General features: G+C 40.8%; 2 protein-coding genes across 3 annotated transcripts; both read left to right on the top strand.

Annotated features, from left to right (window-relative positions):
• The first annotated feature begins 8162 nt into the window (after positions 1–8162).
• LOC146577908 (H-2 class II histocompatibility antigen, A-Q alpha chain-like) lies at positions 8163–10152 on the top strand. Its single transcript, XM_085268505.1, has 4 exons — positions 8163–8289; positions 8368–8616; positions 9101–9382; positions 9577–10152. The coding sequence occupies exons 1-4, from the start codon at positions 8232–8234 to the stop codon at positions 9705–9707; spliced, it is 720 nt and encodes a 239-aa protein (XP_085124631.1). The 5' UTR covers positions 8163–8231; the 3' UTR covers positions 9708–10152.
• Positions 10153–14318: 4166 nt separating this feature from the next.
• Positions 14319–18581, top strand: LOC146577909 (H-2 class II histocompatibility antigen, E-S beta chain-like). Of its 2 annotated transcripts, XM_085268499.1 has the most exons (6): positions 14319–14421; positions 14566–14838; positions 17264–17477; positions 17575–17642; positions 17721–17834; positions 18201–18581. In XM_085268499.1, the coding sequence occupies exons 1-6, from the start codon at positions 14367–14369 to the stop codon at positions 18224–18226; spliced, it is 750 nt and encodes a 249-aa protein (XP_085124625.1). In that variant the 5' UTR covers positions 14319–14366; the 3' UTR covers positions 18227–18581. The 2 variants fall into 2 exon arrangements, with proteins under 2 accessions (XP_085124625.1, XP_085124624.1); XM_085268498.1 differs by having other exon boundaries at positions 17575–17834.
• The last annotated feature ends 5747 nt before the right edge of the window (positions 18582–24328 follow it).

Below are 24328 nucleotides of genomic sequence, written 5' to 3' on the forward strand. Positions count from 1 at the left end.
AGCCTACGCTCTATCTGCTATTCCCGAACAGAGATACGCAAGTTTCTCCGTGACTGCAGCTGCCAGTCAAAGCTGCTATGATGACGTTTCACCCCAATTTAACATCACTGTGGTAGGAATTAGAATCAGACTTATGGGAGAGGAGACCCCTCGGACATCAATCAGCGTGATGAGAACTATTGATAACAAAAGAAAGAATCTTTGGAAAAAGTTGATCTTAGGAGAATACATTTATTTTAGTCTGACCCCAGTCCCATCCGCTAACATGGAGGAGGCGGGGTTTATGACCTATACTGCAGCCAGACACCAGGGGGCGATAGAGACGTTTTGGCTTCATTTTTGGGGACCTGGGCCCTGTTTCAGGAAGCCGGTTTGGAAAACTCAGAGTGAAAAACGACACTCACGGTTGAGTAACCCCGAACTGTCCAACTCGGAATATTCCGTTTCAGAAAGGCTGATAACAATTAGTTCAGTCAACGCGGAGTTGCTTTAACCCCAAGTGAAGCGCGCGGACGAGGATACATAAAGCCCTGATAAGCGGAGCACAGATTAAGCGAGTCACCATGGAGACGGAGGGAAAGAAGGCGCGGTCAATGTATTTCACAGCGCTTGAGGCCGAAATTCTGATGGCAGCATATGCCGATAACATGCAAATTCCGCGGAAAAAAGTAACACAGCCACAGCTGCAAAAGCATGCATGGCAAAACATAGCCGACAGAGTCAATGCGTGAGTGTTAATTTAAACATTGATCGAGGGATTTCCACCCATTTAACACGTTATTTTATCATATGTTATTTTATTTGTTATTTTATACATTTTATTTTGTGATGTGATGTGAGCGCAGGTGCAACCCAACAGGCCCCAAACGTTCCTGGCAGCAAGTAAAAATGAAATATAAAAATATAGTCCAAACAGGTAAGGTGTAATTGTATTATGAGCCATAGTGCTTGGTCTGTTTGTCCCATGTAAATCAATTGCAGTTAGAGGCTACATTAATTTTCTTTCTGTAAGCACTTATTGAAATTATCTGAGCACATTACAAGTACATATTTGCTTACTCTGTATGCTCAAATGTGGCCCGTTATAGCCAACAGGAAAAAAGCGGAGGCCCGAAAAACAGGTGGGGGTCCTCCACCACCACCACTCACAGAGGCTGAGCAGTTGGCCCTCAGCCAAAACAGTGGGCGCCCTGTGGCCGAAGGCATCTCTGCGGGAACATCCTCTGAGTCAATAACCCCGCAAGACACAAGTGCCTACATAAGGGGTAAATTCAAAATAATACATGATGTGCATACATCCTTTCTTCACAGTCACCTTTGCAGTGCGACACATTCATTTGATAAACTCTTTACCATAATGGATTATTTTGTAGTGAAGTTATTTTCCGACTGATTTTGCCTTCCCTCAGCCTTGGTTGTCTTTGAGAGCATAATGACAATGAAGTGTAAGGTGATTGGTATGTTTGTTAATTGCCATTTGGTCCCTTGTAAGTTATAAGTGACCTGTATAAACCTCATATTCTATCAGTTGATGGTGGTGGTGTACTGCATCTGGTGCAGCCTCCTGTTGAGCCAGACCAACATGCAGTTGTGAGTAATACTCCACAGATTATATGAGTTTACAGTAGAACAGCAATGTTGTCTATTTCTTTACTACAGGAAAATAATGAAGAAACATTGACAGCTGTTACAGAGGAGGAAGCAACAGAGACACTTTATGAGGTTTACATCTTTTAATACTTTGTGTACAGGAAATACAGGCGACCAATAAAGCCAGTTGAACAAAAAATCTGTTTATTCTTCTTTCAACATGTTGAGGTGATGGGTCAAAAGAAATGATTGTGACATATGGTGTCTCTGACTGCGCTTCCATCTTGTATGTCCGTGGGAGGGTCAGGATGTTCATGGTTTGGATCACTGCTGATGTTTGGTTCAGAAGGACAGTGTTCTCCTCTAATTGTGGCAATGTTGTGAAGAATCACACATGCCACAATAATGTCACATGCCCTTTCTGGGGTGACCCTGAGTCTTTGCAGGCACTGGAACCGGGCCTTAAGCATTCCGATAGTCATTTCAATTCTGGCTCTTGTCCTGCAATTAGCCAGATTATATCGCTGCTGTGGGCCCGGTTCAGGGTCAGGGTAAGGGGTAAGCAAATAGGGTAAACATGGATACCCCCTATCACCAAGCAAGTAGCCAGTGAACTCTCCTAAGACAGAAGGGTACACTTCAGTTCAAATGTCCCTGAAGCAATTGGTCTTTATATATTTTAAAGTATTCTCAACTCACCATGTCCAAATTTTGTGCTCAGTGTACATTCACGGAATATTTGTGAGTCATGGACAGAGCCTGGCCACTTGGCTTCCACATTTGTGATAATGTTGGCAGCATCATGATCTTCACAGTGCAGAGAACACAAATTAGCATCCATTACTATGATGAAATAATTTGTTAGTTTGAAATGCTACAGGGAACTATGTACCTGTACATTAATGCTGTGGAAAGACTTCCTGTTCACATAGTCTCCTTCATTTACTGAAGGAGCAATGATTGGAATGTGAGTGCCATCTGTACAGCCAATCACGCCTGGGAACCCTGAAAATAAATGTAAAATTTAAGTAGTAGTCCAAGTATCACCACATCATACATTAAGTTTTGGTCATCCTGATACCTGCAATTTTGTGGAATCCCTCTTTGATAAATCTTGTGGGTCTATGACCGGGGAACACCACAGACGAGTACAGGAGACGTTTCAGTACAACTGTAACATTCCTGACTGCCCGACAGACGGTAGCCTTGGAAACGTGCTCAGCGTCACCAATATTGTACAGAAAGCTCCCGTTTGCAAAAAACCGAAGTGCAATACAAATAATATGTACAGAACTGAGAGAATGTCCGCGATGTGTCACATGCGTAATATATGGCCTGAGGATGTTATCCAAATAACTTATAGATTGTGCTGAGAAACGGTAACGTTCACACAGGAAATCATCAGGAAATGATAAAATGTCCAAACGCGCTCTGATCACTCCCGGCGGAGAGCTCTGCGGAGAATTTGGGCTTCACGATCTACTGGCTCTTCAAGGAAGTGGCACGCCATGTCCGACACTTCCTACTGTCAGGTTTCCGACAAAGGGGCGGAGACAGTCAGGGTTAGTTGTAGTAAACCTGCTAGGGGGCAGGTTAGCTTCACGGAGTGTGTCGTCATAGTGACTCACTCAGGCTGCAGCTGAACTCGCTTTGTGAAACCGAAAACCCAGAGTTTTCGTTAACTCAGGGTATACTTACTCAGTTTTTCCACTAAACCGGCTTCCTGAAACAGGGCCCTGACGTGGTGTCCGTCGTTTTGTACAGAACTGTTCTTGGGGCAAATAAAATGCAAGTAGGGATTAAAACCGCAGAACGAATGATTACCGGTGCTGGAAACACTAGCGCTTGATGCAGTGTTTTGATTTTGTTGCCATGGGTACCCACAAAACAATGCATGAAAGTCACGTGGTCTGCCAACCTCTTTCGTGACGTGACGTCAGGGGAGGGGGCGTGGTCACGAGTTTGGGTCGAGCCGCCATCTTAGTAGGCCAAACAAAGGCTACAGGAGGAAAGCACACAGAAACATCAGCTGTGGCTCATACTTGCTGTGTTGTCGGTTGCAATGTTAGATCGCGCGATCGGGAAGGAATAAGCTGGAAAATGGGCTCTTTTTTTATCGTCTCCCCTCCTGAGAGCAACGCGAAGGAGCTTCGACACACAGGACACATCACTAGAGCTCATGTATGTTACCAAACGAGGACGGCAGGCCTGGATAGCAGCGGTGAGTCGAGCTGATAGCCAGCTCTCTGCCATCATGTTTGTTGGTGTGCTCCCCACATTTTCATTCCCGTAAGTTCCAAAGAAATTCACATTGCTGTTTATTTTTGTTTATATACTTTGTTGAGAATAGAATCCTTGATACAGATCAGAGTTAAAGAGAACACAGTTTGCTTGCAACATTCTCATATTGCGGTTAATGGGTGTAAGAATACAAAATAGAAAAAAGGCCTGAGATGGGAACAAAGAACTGAGGTGCAGGCAGGAGGACAATCAACCCCCAGGACAGTAGCAGGAGTTACTGAGGGTGAGGAGCAGACAATGGTCACTGTTATGTTTTCATCTAGAGCAAATTTTGGGGTGTTGTGCCAAAAACTGATTTCCAATGTTTCTGTGTGTTTTTTATGTGTAATATCTTTATGTATGTTCGTAAATAGACTTCGGTGAACAGGGTTTACAAAGAGGTTATATATAGAATTAAAAAAATATCTGTTTTTCAAGTATCTTTACAACTCTGTGTTATTGTACTTACATTATAACCAATCCGCTCCTTTATCCCCACTTCAAATATTTTTATTGAACTATTGTAATATTTGCTGCCATTTCTTACTCTTACAAAATACATTTTTAATGTTAATACGATTTTTTTTAACTGCATAAATAAAAGTTATATAAAAGTCACTGCCAAATCTGATTGCGACTTCTACCTTGTTACACGAATGTTGTTTGTGGCTCAAGATGACTTTATGTCATCCATGAGGGACGCATTTGACATGTTTCACATATTATAGCCCAACAAGTTACTTATAGCAGTTTAAATACGAGCAATCAGTTTTTGGCAAATACCGGAAATCAGTTTTTGGCAGACAATCACTATTTGGCACAACAGGGGCAGCTGCTGTGGAGAAGTCAGTGTTATGTGCAACCTCTGCGCAACACAGTGGCTGTGTCCCAATTAAGACACTGCACGCTAGAAGTACGCATTTTAAGTGCGGTTACGTCACCGCCACGCGACGACGGCTGTCCCAATTCAAAGTTTTTATTTTTAACTTTATTCAACAAACAATGAGTGTACAACATAAGAACAGATGAAGTATACAAAACAACAGAACATGAACACACAAAGCCAGGGGTAAAAGACAAAGGTAACAATTATAAGAATACACGCAAAAATTCACACACATATTGTTTTGAGCCTTTTTGTTGGTGCAGTCTGATATTGATTGTATGTACATTTGCACATCCTTAAAATAATGACAGAAATATGGTGTTTTGTTAGTAAACTTACATTTATGGATAAAAAATTTAGCTAAAAGTATTAACAAATTTATCATAAAAAACATTTCTCATACTTCTTGGGGAACTTAAAGAAACAGAATAAAACATTTTCCCATCGTAAAGAAAACTCCCTTAAAATATGGACAATAACAAACCTGCTAAATTCTTCCAGAATCTCTGTGAAAGAACAGAACCAAGAAAGATGTGTCACAGTTTCTGGATGATCCCCACAGAAAGTACAATTAGTATTTATGTCCCTTTTAAATTTTACCATATAGTGACTGGCTGGGTAACATTTATGTAGAGTTTTAAATGAGACTTCTTTCACCTTATTGACAATCAAATAGTCCCAATTCGAAGTGTACTTCAAATGCGCCGTCGATTTCCCCAAATATCAAGCGTGGTCCGGTCCACGCTTCGTGGTCCCATATATCCCACAATTCATAGCGCGGCGGTGGGTGTGCCGCAAAATACGGCAGAAGGGAGCGGCCGAAGAGGTTTTTTTTCTCCAAACTTTATTGAACTTGTAAAGTGAACAGTCAATCATCCCAGTTCAGTTTGTACAGTAGACATACCAGGCAAATAAGAGTAACAATATACAGCACAATGAAATAAGAAGGATAAATAAATAAAGGATAAATAAAGAAAAAAAGGGGGGAATGTGACAGACTTCATAACAACTTTGTACTTGAAAGTTGTGACAGCTCAGTCGTTAAACATTTCTGAATGAACTTCAATCAATGATAAACCTTTTTTATTGGAAGTTAATTTAAGAGAGTTTAAGTAATATTCAATTTCAATCAAAAACAAATTAAATGATGGGGTTGAGTTTTGAAATTTATGTATGTGGAATTTCCCTAATAAGATGGAGCGGCCGAAGAGTGAACTGTCAAAAGTACTGAATATGACGTCACTTATTTATGTGCGAATGTTTAATAATTAAAGTCAGTCATATATCCACAAACACAACAAGCTGAAAGTCAGTGATATATGTATATGTGTGTATATATATATATACATATATATATACACACATATACATATATATATGTATATGTGTGTATATATGTATATATATATGTATATATATACATATACATATATATATACATATATATATACATATACATATATATATATATGTATATGTATATGTATATATATACATATACATATATATATATATGTATATGTATATGTGGTGGCCTTTTGTTGTGGGCAGTCTGAGGTACACCTGTGCACTACTCATGATGTCAGATCAGCATCCTGATGTGGCACACCTGTGAGGTGGGATGGATTATCTCAATATAGCAGATGTGCCCACTACCACACATTTGGACTGATTTGTGACCACTGTTTGGGAGGGATGGTTATATTGTGTATCTGGAATGAATTTTAGGTCTCTACGTCCATCCAATGGGGAATGGGAGCAGTAACAAAGGTGTTGCGTTTATATTTTTGTTGAGTGTATAATATGGCCAATATTATATTTATTGTCAGAGTATTATGATATATTACAGCAGTGAGTGAACTCTGTGCCTCTGAGCTTCAGTAAAGATTCAAGTTGCAGTTATTTATATTTCCTGTCACCTTAAATCTTCACTCACAGACACTCAAGTATCTGTGACAGTGTGTATACAGATGTGTTATGTATAAGAGACAAATATTGTTCGTTTAATATGTTGGTACTAAATTTGGCTCAGTGCTTACATATATGTGTAAAAAGCAAATGTAGGAGCTGTGATAACTGTGTCTGATAGAATGAAGAGTAGACTGATATATGAAATATTCCTTTATTGGGTGAGTAAATCAGACCATGTCATAACTGCTGTAAGTCATACAGAATAGATATCAGAGCCTTAAACAGGCTGACGTCTGCTAAATGGGTCAAACTGGGCAGAAAGTCTACAAACACATAACATCCTTATAGAATATGATGTAACACTATAGATCAACTTAGCTCAGAATATATAAAGCATATAAACAGTTACAGCAATATGATGCAACAAACACAGCAGCTACTGATCCAAAATACTCAAAGCTTCATAGAACTGAAACCAACATTTATTTTAGCTCCATTCTGCTGCTGATACAGACTTTAGGTTTCTGAACATTAAACTTGTTGCTGCCTTTCATAGTGTGTAACTTGAAGGCCCTGAGTACTTTCTCCCACACTGGAAACACTGGGATGATCACATTATTTGAACATTACCTAATAAGACTGATTCAGCACAGACAGTTATGTTAAGTCCTTCACAAACAGGGAACAGTCTGTCTATTCTCTCCATCTGTCAGCTGCTGCTGAGAACACTTCAGATTGGGACAGCCTTCGTAGCGTCGCTGTGACGTAATAGGTCCCAAAATGCGTACTCGAAGCGTGCGGACGCTAAACTGGGACACAGCCAATGATCTGAGATGGACTGACTCACCTGTCACACCTGCACAGGTGAGCTGTGTGACAGCAAAGAGCTGATTGGCTGATTATCAGCAGAGGAAACAGGAAACACTTTAAACTCCTCCTCAGCTCTAACTCAGCTGCTCCTCTGACAGCAGGTTATGATCAATAATCACTCTCTGAAAGCTGATCAGGTTATTGTAGAGGTGTCAAACATAAGGCCCGGGGCCAGAATCGGCCCAGTAAAGACTCTGGTGGACCTGCTGGATGCATCTACAACATATGATGGAGGCGTAAAGTTTTTGTGTCTGTAAAAGTTTCCTGCTGACAAACACAGCTGTGACTCTCACTGTCACAGTAACACACATGAACTCAGGTGTGTTTTCAACTGGAAACTATTTAAATAACACATGAAGTCATATTTCACAGTGTTTTTAAACAAACTGAATCATTTTATTAAAATAAAGTGTTTTATTTTGAAAATCCTCAGAGTGGAAACTGATCAGGCTGAACTTTATTTTGAAGAGTCTATAAATATTGATTATTGATCGGTGCTGTGTGTCTCAGATCATGTTCACCTCCAGCTGCTGTCTGCCTGGACACTGATGACATCATGAGCTGTGAGCTCTGTGATTGGCTGCTGTGTGTTAGAGCTCAGCTGCACTTTCAGTTCACTCACAGACTCTCACACACACTCTGTGAGGTTCACACACACACACACACTCAGAGTTTAACTGTCAGAGAGCTGCTGATGAAGATGAAGGAGTTGCTCCTCTTCCTCTCCTGTGTCCTCTGTGTCTCTGCTGACGGTGAGTTTGTCTCTGTAAACAGCAGGTTATTGATCAGGTCATTGATCAGGTCACTGATCAGTGTTTGATGTGTTTCAGTTCTTCATGAGGACATTAGGATCGCTGGCTGTTCAGACTCTGATGGAGAGGAGATGTATGGACTGGATGGTGAAGAGATGGCCTACGCAGACTTCAACAAACAGGAGGAAATCTACCCTCAGCCTCCTTTTATTGATCGTTTCACTTACCAGGAAGGAGTTTATGAACAAGCTGTGGCTAATCAACATACCTGCAGAGCTAACATGCAGAACAGTCGTAAAGGCATGAAGGACTTCCCTCCAGAACGTGGTAAATACAACATGTAACACCTGTCTCACCTCACCTGTGTTTACCTGCACGCTCTGTAGAGTAACACACTGATGACATCATCAGCACTGATTTACTTTGTCCAATCAAACACAGCCAGCTTCAAACTGATTAAATATATGAAATCATTCCACCTTAAACACATTCATACTGATCATGTGTACAGAAACACTGACGTGTTTACATTTGTGTTTATATTTCAGTATTTCTGAATGCAGTATTCTGCATTTACTGCAGATCACAGTTTATTTTATTTTCCTCCTCTTAGTTCCTCTGAAGCTGAACTGAGTCTGTCTGTAGTTTAACTTCATGATTCTGACCTCACTCTAGCTTCTCTCACACAGACAGTGATGACATCATCTGACTGAACACCTGAACATTTTATTGATGTTTATTATCATCATGATCACCTGCTGATGGGAACCAGCTGAAGCTCTGATCCTCTGCCTGATGTGTTTGTGCACAGATGCTCCTTCAGGTGTGATGATCTACACCAGAGATGAGGTGGAGTTTGGAGAGAAGAACACTCTGATCTGTCACGTGACTGGTTTCTATCCTGCTCCTGTCAACGTCTCCTGGACCAAGAACGGACAGAAGGTCACAGGATCCAGCATCAACGTTCCCTATCTAAACAAAGATGGGACCTTCACCCAGATCTCCAGACTGCAGTTCACCCCACAGCAGGGAGACATATACAGCTGTGCAGTACAACATCTGGCCCTGACACAACCAGCAACCAAGATCTATGGTGAGAAAACTTTATTTACACAGAAAACACTGACAGAGGTACAGATGTGACAGTCTGCAGAGGTGAAGACTGAGCCTAGTATTCATCAGAACAGATTGATCTGATCTGAGCTGACAGTTTGAGACAGATGTGTGTGTTTCCTGTTTCTATACAGATGTTGAGGTTCATGTCACTCTGTGTGTTTGTGTCTCCAGATGTGGAGGCCTCTGCTCAGTCTGATCCAGGTGTTGGACCTGCAGCGTTCTGTGGAGTGGGTCTGACTGTGGGTCTGCTCGGTGTGGCTGCTGGAACCTTCTTCCTCATCAAAGGAAACGAGTGCAGCTGATTGGCTCACAGTGATGATGTCATCTTTGTTTTATAATGAGCTCATAATCAGTGTGGCTGTCCTGTGTGTGTGTGTGTGCACAGTTCACCTGTAATGAACATCATCTGTTTGCTTCCTGTGTGCCTGTCTCACCTGCTTTAAGTTAATCACATGTATGAGCTGTTCTGTCGTCATCATCATCGGTCAATAAAGTTTGACTCTGGAATTAAAACTAAAGCTTCTTTCAGCCGCTCTCACACCCTCACCACAGCTCCAGCAGATTTTACCGAGACTCTCCTCCTGCTGCAAAACAAAGAAGAAAAAAGTCAAATTAATGAAATCAGTTGTATCTGAACTCAGTCTCAGGTGACCTCAGTGTGTTTATAAACTGCTATAATAAGTCCTTGCTTATCAAACCGTGTTTCAGATTTTCATGTATCAATAAAAACATATGGATAATAAACAATCTGTGTGAGCCTGTTCTTTGTGTCTTTATAAATATTCATAGATCATTTCACTCTCTGTGGTTTGAGTCAGTGCAGAGCTGAGTCAGGTGTGTCTGAGTGGGTTCGTGTTTTTAGACTCTGCTTCCTGTTTATCATCAGTGATGTCAGTGGTCACTGATGATGATGATGTTACTGAACTCCAGCTTTTTAGGAAGATTTCAGCTCAAACAGACAGTTTAATGAAGGAAACCCTGTGTCTCTGTGTGTATGTGTGCGTGTGTGTGTCAGACTTTGAGCTGTAACTCATCCTTGTGTTTAACAGTAGAGATTCACTGACTGATCATAATGCAACACAAAGATGTAAAATGTCGCAAAATCGATCAATGCAGAGCAGTGTCACAAACCACAGAGGCCCCAGAGAAGTGCAATCAAATGGTGAGTTTATTAACAGCCCGGAGAAAACATCAACATATGTCTTCTGACCAAAATACATGTTGTGGACACTTATAAAGCAGTGGGGTACACGCCCCCCCATGGCGTCAATGACAGATTAAAATAGGTTCCAGACATTAGTCACAGTTAATGGTACATCTTGTACATCTTTAATGGCTATAAACAGACATAGAACTTCTCTTTTCTATAGCACCTTCCATACAAGGTAACAAACTTCAAGCCCTCAGGGTCTCTGAGGCTAATTATTGACTCTGCTCATCTGTTACCAAGTAGAGTAAATATAGTGAGACTCCAAATGAGTTAAGGCCTCAGGCCGGACACATTCCTAGATTATATGTGTTGTATGTACTGTAAGCATGCATTGCAGTTATCCTTCTATGCTCTAGTTTCCCTCAGCATGGATCACCTGGACAGTCACGCCAGTGAAGCTTAAGACCCTTAATGACCCGAACATCAACTCAAAATAAGCACAGATATGCAATGTGTATGAAATACTTCTGACCGTACTTGTAATAAAAGTTAACATAATGGAAGGATCCTCAAATGGACATCTTCAATCAACAACTGTAATGCAGTATCAATACTGTGAGAAATATTATTAGATGGAATAATGCTGTAAAGAATGTTATTAATGCAGGTATAATGATGCAGATTATATGGCAGCAATAAAAGAATTTCTGTATCTCCACAAAAACTAAACATCAGATGCAGATGGCTGAGACAAAAATGAATGAATAGTTTACAGAAATGACTGAAACATGTTTTATTTTCTGACATTTAAATGACTGAAGCAACGTTTACATTTACTCTGAAAATGATGTAGAGATGTCGTTTTCCTTGTCAGTCATCTGATCAGCAACACATCTATGAGCTGACTGTTAGAGGCTGACTGTGAAGAATTTGTCTCTTTGAACATGTGTTTTTCTGCATGAATATCTAAAGAGAAAATGTGAATGACAAACATTTAAAGTTAATTTGAACCTTTACTCTGAATGTAACACAGTGAAATGTGATTCAGCTGCTCTGAAGCCTGAAATAATAGTATTTAGTATTTAGTATTTATTTATTTATTGTCATTGTCAAGAACAATGAAATTGCGTTTGGGGCTTCCATACAACCCCAAAAAAAGAAGAAAATAATAAATACCCCTTAAAACCCAAGTGTACATATTTAACCCAGTGTGACTCCAATGCAATAAGACAATCCTTAGCAATAATGTTCGTAGAAATTCAGACAAAGACCTGAGAAACATGACAAAATACAACAATGCAACCCATTCAATATTATTGTACTGTGAGATATGATATCAGATATGATAGTTATCTATTTAAGAAGGAGGGGGGGGGGGCAGGAGGGGGAAGAGAATAAAGATATGATGCACCAATGCAGACCAGTTCATTGCTATTAAGAAGTTGGATATGGTTATTGTCCGTGAGAGGGGGGCAGAGAGTTCAGGAGCCTCACAGCCTGTGGATACAGGCTGTTGGCCAGTCTGGATGTTCTGGCCTGTATAGACCTGTACCTTCTCCCTGAGGGCAGCAGATGGAAAAGGTGGCGCGCAGGGTGATGTTGGTCCCGCAGGATACTGTGCACCCTCCTCAGACAGCGAGTGGGGAAGATATTACTGATCTCTGGCAGACTTGTTCCAATAATTCTGCCAGCTTCTTTCACCACCCGCTGGAGTGCTTGCTGATCGGCCTTGGTGCAGCTGGGGAACCACACTAGAAATCCATACGTCAGAACGCTGCTGATGGCACAGTTGTAGAAGTTCAACATCAGAGATCTGGGAATGTGTGCGCTCCGCAGTCTCCTCAGGTAGTAGAGGCGCTGTTGGGCCTTCCGTACAACTGAGGTGATATGGTTGCCCCAGGACAGGTCCTCGGTCACAGTTACCCCCAAGAATTTAAAACTGCTCACCCTCTCCACCGCCTCACTGCCAATGAAGAGAGGCAGATGGTTGTTATGACCCCTCTTCCGGAAATCTACAATGATCTCCTTGGTCTTTTTGGTGTTTAAGACCAAGTTATTGTCGTGGCACCATGACTCTAGTTGTTGCACCTCTGTCCTATAGTTTGTTTCATCATTGTTGGATATAAGTCCGAGCACTGTAGTGTCATCTGCAAACTTAACAATGAGATTGGACGCGCAGGAGGAAATACAGTCATGGGTGAAGAGAGTGTATAGCAGAGGGCTCAGAACACACCCCTGAGGGGCACCGGTGTTGACCACAAGGGTGGAAGAGGTGTTCTTACCCACTCTGACACTCTGTCTACGGTTAGTGAGGAAGTCCACAATCCAGTTGCACAGAGAAGAGTTAAGTCCCAGTTGGTGGAGTTTGGGACGGAGTTTGTATGGCCGGATGGTATTAAAAGCCGAGCTGTAGTCTACAAAGAGGAGCCGTGCATAGGTGTTCCTGTGTTCCAAGTGCTTCAGTAATGTGTGCAGCACTGTGGCGATCGCATCCTCGGTTGACCGGTTCTCCCTGTATGCAAACTGGTGCGAGTCCAGGGATGGTGGAAAAGCAGCTCTGATGTGTTTAATGACCAGTCTCTCCAGGCATTTGGCGGGAATGGGGGTGAGTGCCACAGGTCTGAAATCGTTCAGACATGTGACATTTGACTGTTTTGGGATGGGAACGATGGTTGCTGCTTTGAAACAGGATGGTACCAGTGAACAGGACAACGAGGTGTTATATATAGAGGTGAAGACGTCCGCCAGGTCCGCAGCACAGTCTTTTAGCACCCGGCCCAGCACTCCATCCGGCCCGGCCGCCTTCCTGGTGTTAATGCTCCGGAACACACGCCTTAGCTCATGAGTGCTCAGGACCGGAGCAGGGTCGGTTGAGGGGAGAGGGGACAGGACAGGGTCGGTGTTCTCCCTGTCAAAACGGGCATAAAAGAGATTTAGATCCTCAGCCAGAGTAGAACTGTCGGCTGAGGGTGATGGTGTTCTTCTTTTGTAGTCCGTGATAGCCCTGATGCCCTCCCAGACCTGCCTTGGGTTTGTGTTGTTCTGAACGACGAAACCCAAACAGAATCCAGGGAAAGTGTTGAAATAGTGAAGGAGAAGGGATGTCATCTTAAATAAGTCTCTGCAGACCAACACGATGAGAATTGTATTATTTAATGTTGTGTAAATCTGTACATGATGACATCACACTTCACATTAATTAGAAAACATGTCTGATTTCATGTTTGAGACGTATTTTAATCATATCCATGAGAAATGTTTCACAATAAGAGTGTTTCTGTCCTTTTAATTTGAAAGAGACACAAGAAGTATTAGCATAAACAGTGATGCAATAAGTGACAGCTGATCAAAAGTAATGAAACTGATGAGATTGTTTTATTTCTTAGTAAACAGGAGGAAATCATGAACAGAGGTTTTTATCAATTTTACAGCAGAGCTGATGTCAGTGTTTGGTTTAAAGTGTTTGCAGATCATTATTGTACATTTGTACATGAGTGCAGACTGTGACTAATACTAATGTGAACAGAAGGTTTGAGAGCAGCAGAGGAAATGTGCTGAGGACGTCTCAGAGTGCTGCCCTCTGCTTTTAAAGCTTTAATAAACTATAACACACACACACACACACACACACACACACACACACACACACACACACACACACACACACACAAACAAACAATGGTGAAGAGTGTGAGCTGGTGTCACACAGTTCTTCCTGGTAACAGATGACGCTGTAATCATGTGACCTCTCCTGTGTTTTTAGAGCAGCTCTCAGTCAGACTGAGTCAGTTTGTCAGGAGAACTCAGGAACATGGCTTCATCCTTCCTCTGCCTCAGCCTCCTCTTCATCAGCCTCAGCACAGCAGGTATGATCGATATACTCATCACCGATCAATACACTGATCATTACTGATCACTGATCATTAATACATTCGTCACTGATTAATACTCTGATCTATGATGTGATCAGTCCACAGTCTGATGTTCTGTGTGCTTCTGTGTTTTCTCAGGTGGATTCATGCAGTATCAGGTGTCTCGCTGTGTGTTTAACTCCACTGATCCGAAGGACATTGAGTACATCTACTCTCAATATTACAACAAGATCGAGTACGCCCGGTTCAGCAGCAGTGTGGGGAAGTTTGTTGGATTCACTAAGTTTGGAGTGTATAACGCAGACAGATGGAACAATGATCCTGCAGTGCTGAATAACAGGAGAGCTCAGAAGGAGAGGTACTGCCAATACAACATTGGTGTCTGGTACAGCAACATTCTGCCTAAATCAGGTGAGTGTGCTGGTCTGTGTGACATCATCAGGTGTTCATGTTAACCTGAATCATTTATGATGGACTCACAGCTGCACGTAATTCAATAACTTTAACAAATCACTGATCACAGCTCTGACTCTGACACGCTGATCCAACCTCAGTCTGTGGCGCTCCCTGCTGGTGAAACAGGCAAACTGCAGCTGCTCATCATTACACACTGATGATGAAATTATTTATTTAACCTGTTTAAGCTGAAATATTGCTCTCATTATTTTATTAATATCTCCATATAAAATTTCTAACAGCATGAAGCAGCCTGACATGTTATTAAAACACTTTTTTCTTTTTTTCTAATTCATTTATTTTAAATCAGATAAAAATGAGAAACGCAGATGTTTGTTTGAAGGCTGTGTTCAGTTTATTTATTTATGACTGTGATTTTCACAGCTTGTTCAGGAGCTGCACACATTTACAGCTCAGATCCGTGGTCACACTCTGCTGCACTACACGAGTGTCTCTGACGCTTCCTGCTTACTCGTCAGACGCACACACAGCTCAGCTCCTGTTATTCAATGTGTGTGTGGTGTTGCTGTTTACGACACATCTGCAGTAAAGTGAGCAGGAAGTTTGTTTTAGTTTACTTTTATTTTTAATATTGGTTATGTGATTTTAAATTGGACAGCCAAATCAGAGCAGTGGTGAAGTCCAGTTTTTATCATTTAAGGTGTGAACTCTTTTCTTCCTAGGCAGCTCTTTGAAACAGTTATCCATGCTTTGATCTCATCCTTTCTGGACAACTGTAACTCACTTTATGTGGGAGTGTTTGTTTGTTTGTTTTTAAATGCTTTCACAATCTCTGAGCTTCTTCATCCCCACACACCCTGCCGGTCTCTTATGTCAGCTGACCAGCTGCTCCTGGGAGTACAGAGATCCAGGAGGAAGCTCAGAGGGGGCGGGGCCTTTTCTATCGTGGCTCCTAAATTATGGAATAATTTACGTTACATTCACATTAGAAACGCCCCTTTATTCTTTGGCTCTGAGCTTTAGCCAGACATAGTTTCTCTTTCAGTTTTTTAGTTTTTTCTTTTAATTATTTGACTTTTTTATTTGTTTTTATTTATCTTTTGTATTTTTATGATTTAACCCTTTTAACCCTTCCTTTGTACAGCACCTATCATCAGCTGTGGTTGTTTTAAAGTTGCTGGTTGCTCTGTGTGTCACACACAACTTGTGACCTGTGTAACATGAGGTCAGTAATTCCTGTGTTCCTGTGTGACAGAACAAAGTTGTCTGTTAGGTGAAGTGACTCACAGACAGATTCTTCTTGTTCTGGACTGAAATCAGGCTCCAGCAGCAGTAGCTCAGAGGAACATGAGGAGAACCACCTAAGACCTCCTTGGACAGCAGCAGCTGTCTGATTCTGCTTGTTCTACTTGTTGCTTTGGGGTTTTAGATGGTTAGATTTACAGTTGCACATAAACGCACCATGAGTGCTAACCCATGTGTAGATGAGCAGGCTGTTTACAGGAGTGACTTCCTCTCTGGAGTGAGATGGTGTGACCTCAGAGAAAGAAACGTGTGAGAAGTTTCCTCCATCAGCCAGCAGCTTTTCTCTGACCCGTCTGTGTGTGACTGGTTACAAATATGACCAAATAGACAGACACAGCGCCCTCTGCAGGCTCTGGATGGTACAGTCTGATTAGAGTGACCCTGCATCAGGTCCTCGCTCACCACCACTATCACCATCTCCTCCACCGTTGTTGTTGAATGTACAGATGTTCGTCACCAGCTTTTCCCAGTGTAATGAAACAGCACCCAGTGTTAAACATTCATTAATCAGCTGCTCGCAGTGTTTCTGAGTTTGATTTTGTTAATAATAAAAAACAACACAAACACACTGCAAAAAGAAACAAGTTTATCAAACAATAATAAATCATTAATCATTTCTGCTCATCAATTAAACATCTGGATAAGTAGAAATCCAGACTGGAACCAGCTGTGGATTAACTCCTTTAGTTTGATGTTGATATTAAACTGAGTGAAAGCAGGCTGGGTTCATCTATGTGTGGATGAGTTAAGGTATTAGTTTGTCATCTGGTCTCCAGATGTTAGCTTTTACTTTCAAACCACAGCAGCTGATCTGCAGGAGGATCAGTTCAGTGATGGTTCACACTGATGTCACTCTGAGTCAGCACTTCACTGGATGTTAATAAAAACTGATCCAGGTTCAAGTCTGGTAGATTTCCAGCACATACAGCTCTGCATGTCTTACTTTATAATAATGATGTTTACAGCCTGATGATGTTTCTCCTCACAGCTGATTCATCATCTGATGTCAGACTGGTTATATGTGACTCTACTGTTGACAGTAACTTTATTAATGCACATGTATACAATCATCCCTGATGATATGATAATAACAGAAACTCATACTGTCTTCCAGCCTCGCCCACTGTCAAACTTCACTCCATGACGCCTCTCTCCAGTCAGCATCAAGCCATGTTGGTCTGCAGTGTCTATGACTTCTATCCCAGTGAGATCAAAGTGAGCTGGCTGAGAGATGGACAGGAAGTCACCTCTGATGTCACTTCCACTGAGGAGATGGCAGATGGTGATTGGTACTACCAGACCCACTCACACCTGGAGTACACACCCAGGTGAGCATCATAATCCATGGAAACAGACTTTTAATATGAAGTCTGGACTAAAGTTTAAAAGTTTAAGATCTGAGAGTCAGTGATGTTTGTGTTGAAGGTCTGGGGAGAAGATCTCCTGTAAGGTGGAGCACGCCAGTCTGGAGAAACCTCTGATCACTGACTGGGGTAAATACCTGTCTGTATCTACACACCTGTACACACCTGTACATACCTACCTGTCTGACTCTCACCTGTGTGACTCAGATCCGTCCATGCCTGAGTCAGAGAGGAACAAGCTCGCCATCGGAGCCTCAGGACTGATCCTGGGTCTGATCTTATCTCTGGCTGGTTTCATCTACTACAAGAGGAAGGCCCGAGGTCAGAGCTCCCACTCACAGACCAGTTCATACCTGAAACCAGTTTAGAACAGTCTAAATCTCAAACCACATTATATGAGTCTAAAACTGGTTTGGATCTGGTTCACATCAGTGTTTTTTATATACTGATGTTTTAAAATTCACTTTCAGGCAGGTTTAGACCAGTGCAGATTATTTTTAGACCACATTTAATTAAATTCATGTTTCAAACCAAGTTTTTACTGTTTTTTTAGAGGACTCTCAGACCTGGTTCAGGCCCTGAAACCTAAAACTTTACTGAATCATTGGCATTGACCAGTTTAAAACCAGTGTCCATGATGTGTTTTCAGAGTGTTGGTGACTGTGTCCTCGTCTCTTCCTCTTTCAGGTCGTATCCTGGTTCCCACTAACTGAGCCTGTTTCCTGGTCCTGTTTGTGTCTGATGTTATAAAAGCAGCTGCTTCCTGTGTTCAGCAGACTGATGATGATGATGATGATGATGATGATCTCTGTCTGGACTCTGAACCTGATCCAGGACCATCTCACTGCTGTTGGTGGTTGTTGTGCTTTCATTGAACGGTCTTGGATCAGGTCTAATGTAGACTCTGCTGTTTGATGCTTTATGTGCACGTCTGCTGTTTAATCCATGTGATGTAATCCCTGTAATCCATGTGTCTGAATGATTTGGGTGTTTCTGCTCATCTGATTATCATAGATCACACATTTTTACTGGAGGTCATTGTTCCAAAATAAATGACTCAAACTCTCAGCTGTTTACCTGCTAATGTCAATCTGAAGATTTTATTATTGTCACAAAAACCAGTATAAATATTGAGGGAGCCCCACTGTCCCGCAGGAAGGCTCAAGATCATATAGGGAGCTTTTGAAGGTGACTGATATGAGAAGTATACAAGCAGTGTATGAATTAAATAGTGGACAGTCTCAATGGAATTATCATAATAACTAGAAAGAATTGCATTTTCTGCAAAAATGTCAATATTAGAAAAGTTGGTGAACTTTAATAACTCAGAAAAAACATAATAAATTATCAGAAATATTACAATTTAGCAGAACTGTTGACATTTACCCAGCCAGCATTTACATGTGGGCCCCATATGGTTTGGAAATGGGCTGAAAAATGGGCGCCATATAGGATTGTCGATAATGCCCATAATGGCCCCATGTTAAATGCCCATATTGGTGTTAAAATCTGGGAACTAAATGGGCCCCAACTAGGCAAAGTACACAAAAACCCACCCGGGCCCTGTTTATCAAGTTCTTAGTGGGTACAACATGAGGACAACAAGAGCTAAAAAGTGGAAATAGGATTATCAGTGGGTTCTGTAGTTGCATCTTACTTCTTGTTTCAACTGGCCATGTACAAAATCAATTTAACACATGCTCAGTTAGCAACAGCTGAACATTCTTGCACTGCCACTGCAGAGAGAACAGGAGCTGCAGAGGGGCAACAACATTGAAAAAAGTTAGACTGGATTGAATAATTATGTTTTACAAGGTCAAAGCCAACATTTTTTGGTTTTCGGCTAATATTTTTCATCCATCGAGCTTTGCATCATGTGACACAAAAGTAGAAATGTATAGTAAATATTTAGTTATTTCCAATGAATACAATAACGTTATTACAAAAATAGAAGTAGCACTGGGGCGCTGTTTTTAACAGAAAATATTCATAGAAGATGCAAATCGAACAAATCTAAAATCTATACAAACAATTCAAACATGTCATGTAAGAACCCAATTATTTTATACGACTCGTATTTAAAATAAAAGCATTAAAATATTAAAATGTGGAATAGCCTGAGGGTTAAGAGATAAACCCACAATGTCATTTTTTAATCAAATTATAACATGTGAACAAAGTGAACTGAGGAATGGTCGTTGGAACTATGAATATATCCTTGTTTGCAGTGTTTATGTTGATGTTTATGGCCCAAAGATGATTAATGATAAACATGGCACCAAAATACAAAATTGTGTTTGAATGACGTCCACATTGTGATATACTTCAGGCATGGACAGTCACACAGCTGAACACGTGATGCACACATTTAGATAAAAGAAAGAACATTAAAGTTGTATTGTAAATAAATCACACTGGAAAAGAATCACTGCCCTGTGTTAGACAATGACTTATGATGAATTATTGCTTGGTGTAACTTTACTATAAGGTGTCCAGATTATTCAGGAGGTTAGGTGATGGTTGTGTCATCTTCTCCATTGAAAACACACTGGTGTGGCAGTTCATAAACTGGAAGTCCCTGTGTGGCATGTAGTATCTGTGTGGTCCAGCACTGATGGATCAGGTTTGGATCAGCAGTTCATGAAGATGGTGTTAAGATGTTGTTGTTTCAGCTGAGGATGGTGACGTTTGAAGGTTTTGCCACAAAGATGACAGGACTGTGTGCCCTGTCTGAAGAAAATACATCTACAAAACATAAAGTGCTTTTATCTTTAGCAGCCTAAAGATACTTACCTATCTATAAAACATGATCAACAAAAACTCATTCACCCAAAAACTTTTGATTCTACAAAATCTACTATAGACAAGAAAACATAGATGTCTGTATTTATTCATACAACCCATAATAAATACCTGCATTTATCGAGGATTTATTTATTTACTATTTAATATTTAATATATGGAAAACCTTTAAAGGAAAGCTCTCATTTTTAACAGCGTCGAGATACAAATGTCAACAAAAAGACAAATCATGAAAAATGCATCTTACATTATTAAAATTAAACATAAGAATGAAAAATAAATGATGTTGGTTTAATGCTTTATTGCAGCATATTTCAGATCTGAGGTGCATGATTACAGAAAGCAGATCTTCCCTGCTCTGTATAAAGTTTATCCATGATTTACTGAAATGATTACAAAGAAAAGTTTGAAAGGAGGACGGTCTTCTTACAGACAGAGCAGGGAAGCCAGTGTTTGATACAATCAGCACTTCCTTTATCTCCAGCAATGATTCCTAATGCAGACTAACACCACAGAGTGGCTGAGTATGCTGCTGTACTGAAGGATATCACCACAGCCCAGAACCGAGACAAAAACTGCTGTCATGATGTAAAAGGCAACAACTGGATTTAACTGTAAAAACTAACCATTTTTCTGTTTATTGCTGAAAAATCTATTAAATTTATGGTTTTTATTAACACAGATACTTAGATATGAATAGTATGCCACTCTCTCAGGCTTGTCAAATGAAAGGGACGAGACATAGCGTAAATAAATATGATTTCACACAACGGAAGCTGCTCTGTGACAGGAAAATGAGAAAACTTTTACTGAACTGAAAAAAATATCAACTATCAATATCAGGCAGTTTTTCTAATACATACTCAACAAACGTGTCCATGGTTGTATACATCAGAGATGTTTTATGCATTATGAAGGAAAACTCTTTCAAAACCCCACAAACAGCAAATTCTGTAACAAACGATCTGTAATTGTTTCAAAACTCACCAGATGACTTCATGATTGACTCGAGGACAGGACACAATACAGGGTTGTGGTAACTGTATTCTGTTCTCAGGACACCTGAATGGAGATTCTTGTCTGTAGTGGCAGAAGTGATCAGTTCTGAATACCCTCTGGACTGAAACAGCTCCAGAATCTGTTTTCTTCCACTGAGTAACCAGAGGTGTGGACTCGAGTCACATGACTTGTACTCGAGTCACATGACTTGGACTCGAGTCATTAATTTTATGACTTTAGACTTGACTTGAAAAAATGTTCTAAGACTTGTGACTTGACTTGGACTTTTACACCAATGACCTGGGACTTGAATTGGACTTGAACCGGTTTACTTGAAAAGACTTGATATTTCACCCCAAATATAAAATTTAACACGCATATTATATAGAAAGTGTGCACCATTAATTCAGTTCATTCATTAATTTATTCAAACCACACTCCGTACATATGTGTGCGTGAGCTGTAGCACAGCCAATCAAATTAACCAGATTTTTTCAAAAAAGAAAAAAAAAACGCTGAAAAATGCTGCGAGTAGTTATTTTTTTTCAGGTACATAAACTATGAAGTAGTCAACAAAAAAATGAAATGCAATATGCAAAACATGCAAGCAGAGAATCACAGGCAGAGATGGAACAATTTCCAACTTTGTCCGACAGTTGAAGTTGCATAAAGAACGGTAGGCGGTGCTTCTCTTTTAATGTGTATGATATTTTTGTAATGCGATTTTAAAGCCGGTCCTACAAGCGCATCCAAGAATAACATGCAGCTTATCTCAGAACTGTTGCTGAAAATTATTCTTGGAGCTAAGTTTAATTGAGCTGCATTTTATAGAGGTGCAATTTCACAATTTGTGTATATTTTCTAAGTTCATGGTAGGCGGTGCTTCTCTTTTGCTGGGATGAGATAGCTGACTTCATCTAAGTTCAGTATTTCATCATGTGTTGAGAAAAACACATTTAAAAATCACATGGTCTAATATTTACATTTAGCATATAACTGCAACATTCTTTTTTTCGTCTCTTTTTTTAAAGACTCGAAAGGACTTGAAATTAAAGTTTCAGACTTGTGACTTTACTCAGACTTTTACACCAGTGACTTGAGACTTGACTCTGACTTGCCTGACATTACTTGAGACTTGACTTGTGACTTGAGGATAAAGACTTGAGACTTACTTGAGACTTGCAAAACAATGACTTGGTCCCACCTCTGTCAGTAACTAAACCTCCACACACAATTATTAGTTGACAGTCCATTATCCAGTCTTTAAGTCTGACATCATTACCCGTTTCCAGGCCCAAACTCTGCTTCAGGTCCCAAAGTTAAACAAACTCTGCAGCATCACTGAGAGTTAAAAACTGTCTAAATTCTTTCATCTTTAATAAAATCATCAGTGTTGCTGCTCTACCAGGTGTAACAATTAAGTTTAACATCCAGGCATCCATGAAAACAGGATTTATTAAATTTAACAGAGTTAGAAGTTAGCAGGAAGTTAGCTCGCTATTTTCCACCTAAACATGACATACCATGTTCTGACTGAAAGATCAGTCACTAAAACGTACAGCTCTGCTATCACTTCCAACATAAATGAAGACAGGAAACTAAACAGCAGTGACGTTTGTAGGGTTACTGAAGTTGGGCTAGCTGGTATATAATGATGTGCTACGTGATCGCTAGCGACACAGCTATGTTAGCATAGCATAAACACAGTGAAGCTGGAGGATGAACGCTAACTTTTTTACACTCGATAAAAGTTAACGTGAGGGTTCCTGATGGTTAGAGACAAATGCAATCGCATGGCAGGATGCTGTAAACCAGCGGTGTCCAAACTTTTTTCACTGAGGGCCACATACATAACAATATAGGAGGGGCCGCTTACTAGAAATTAGGCATATAACCTTAACTTTAGTGTGTTAAAGTTAGAAAAATCACTTAAAAGTGGTCAAATATGTTATATTGTTGAATATAATGAAAGACAAAACTGCCTTTATCACAGCTTTCCATGAATGGATCTTTGTTGATTTATTCAGAAAAAGCTTTGGTAGCTCATCCTCAGAAGATTTACAGCACAGAGAAAAAACAATAAAGATGGGACGGGTACATTTCAAGCTTGTTATTTAAGTTATTAGGCTCAGCAACACACCTGTTAACATTCGTTTGAAACCTTTATCAACATTAACAGACTGAACTTAATAACAGGAGTGCATCATTTTAGTAAATTATTATGTAAATCAGGCCATCCAGCTGCGGTGCTGATCGCCACTCGTGCCAAAAATCCAGACAAATGCCACTTGATCATGATCTTGATCAAGGAGCAAATGTGCATCAGATGAGATCAGCTGACTTTGCGTGCGCTGTGCACAGCGGTGTGTGCTCTGTGTGTTAACAAGAAAAACGCAGATAAGAAAGTGGTGAGCAAAAGCAGAGTAGTGACAGAATTGATGCGCATTATTGATATTTGAAGCACGTGTACCTGCACATTAACACACGGGTACTGTGGGATATATTTTTTACTTACCTAAAGCGCTCGTGCTCTCGTCCACTCCCCGCAAAAAAATAGCAGCTGTGCGGCGTCTGTGGCGTCGGTGCTCTCATCGCCTGCGATGGAGTAAACATCAAAAGCACAGCTTTATCAGACAGGTGCAGTTTAATGTTGGCCGACGAGTCTTCAGTGCGTCGCACGACTGGATTTCTGGACACGCTGACGTTGTTGAAGTCCTGCACTGTTTCCACATTATTTCGGTGACTTTAACGAGGCCGTGTTTTATGAGGTCTCCATCTGAAAAAGGCTCGCCATGTCTTGTGATGAGTTGGGCGACCTCATAGCGGCTATCGGAGCCTTTTCCTGGACCTTTTGAGCACCAAATAAATACTGTTGCTGACCCTGCAGGAGAGCTACCCTTTGCTTTCTGCTCTGGCTCAGCACCAGTGTCGGATGCACAGGCCTGATGTTTGGTTTCATGATGACGTCGTACATTATCCTCTTTCATAACTGCCACAGTCTCAGTGCAGATCAA

Source organism: Mchenga conophoros, linkage group LG3 (genome assembly GCF_057382185.1).
Source record: "Mchenga conophoros isolate Kocher_MC1m ecotype Shallow Benthic linkage group LG3, M_conophoros_male_GT1.1, whole genome shotgun sequence".
In the NCBI taxonomy this organism is placed as follows: Eukaryota; Metazoa; Chordata; class Actinopteri; order Cichliformes; family Cichlidae; genus Mchenga; species Mchenga conophoros.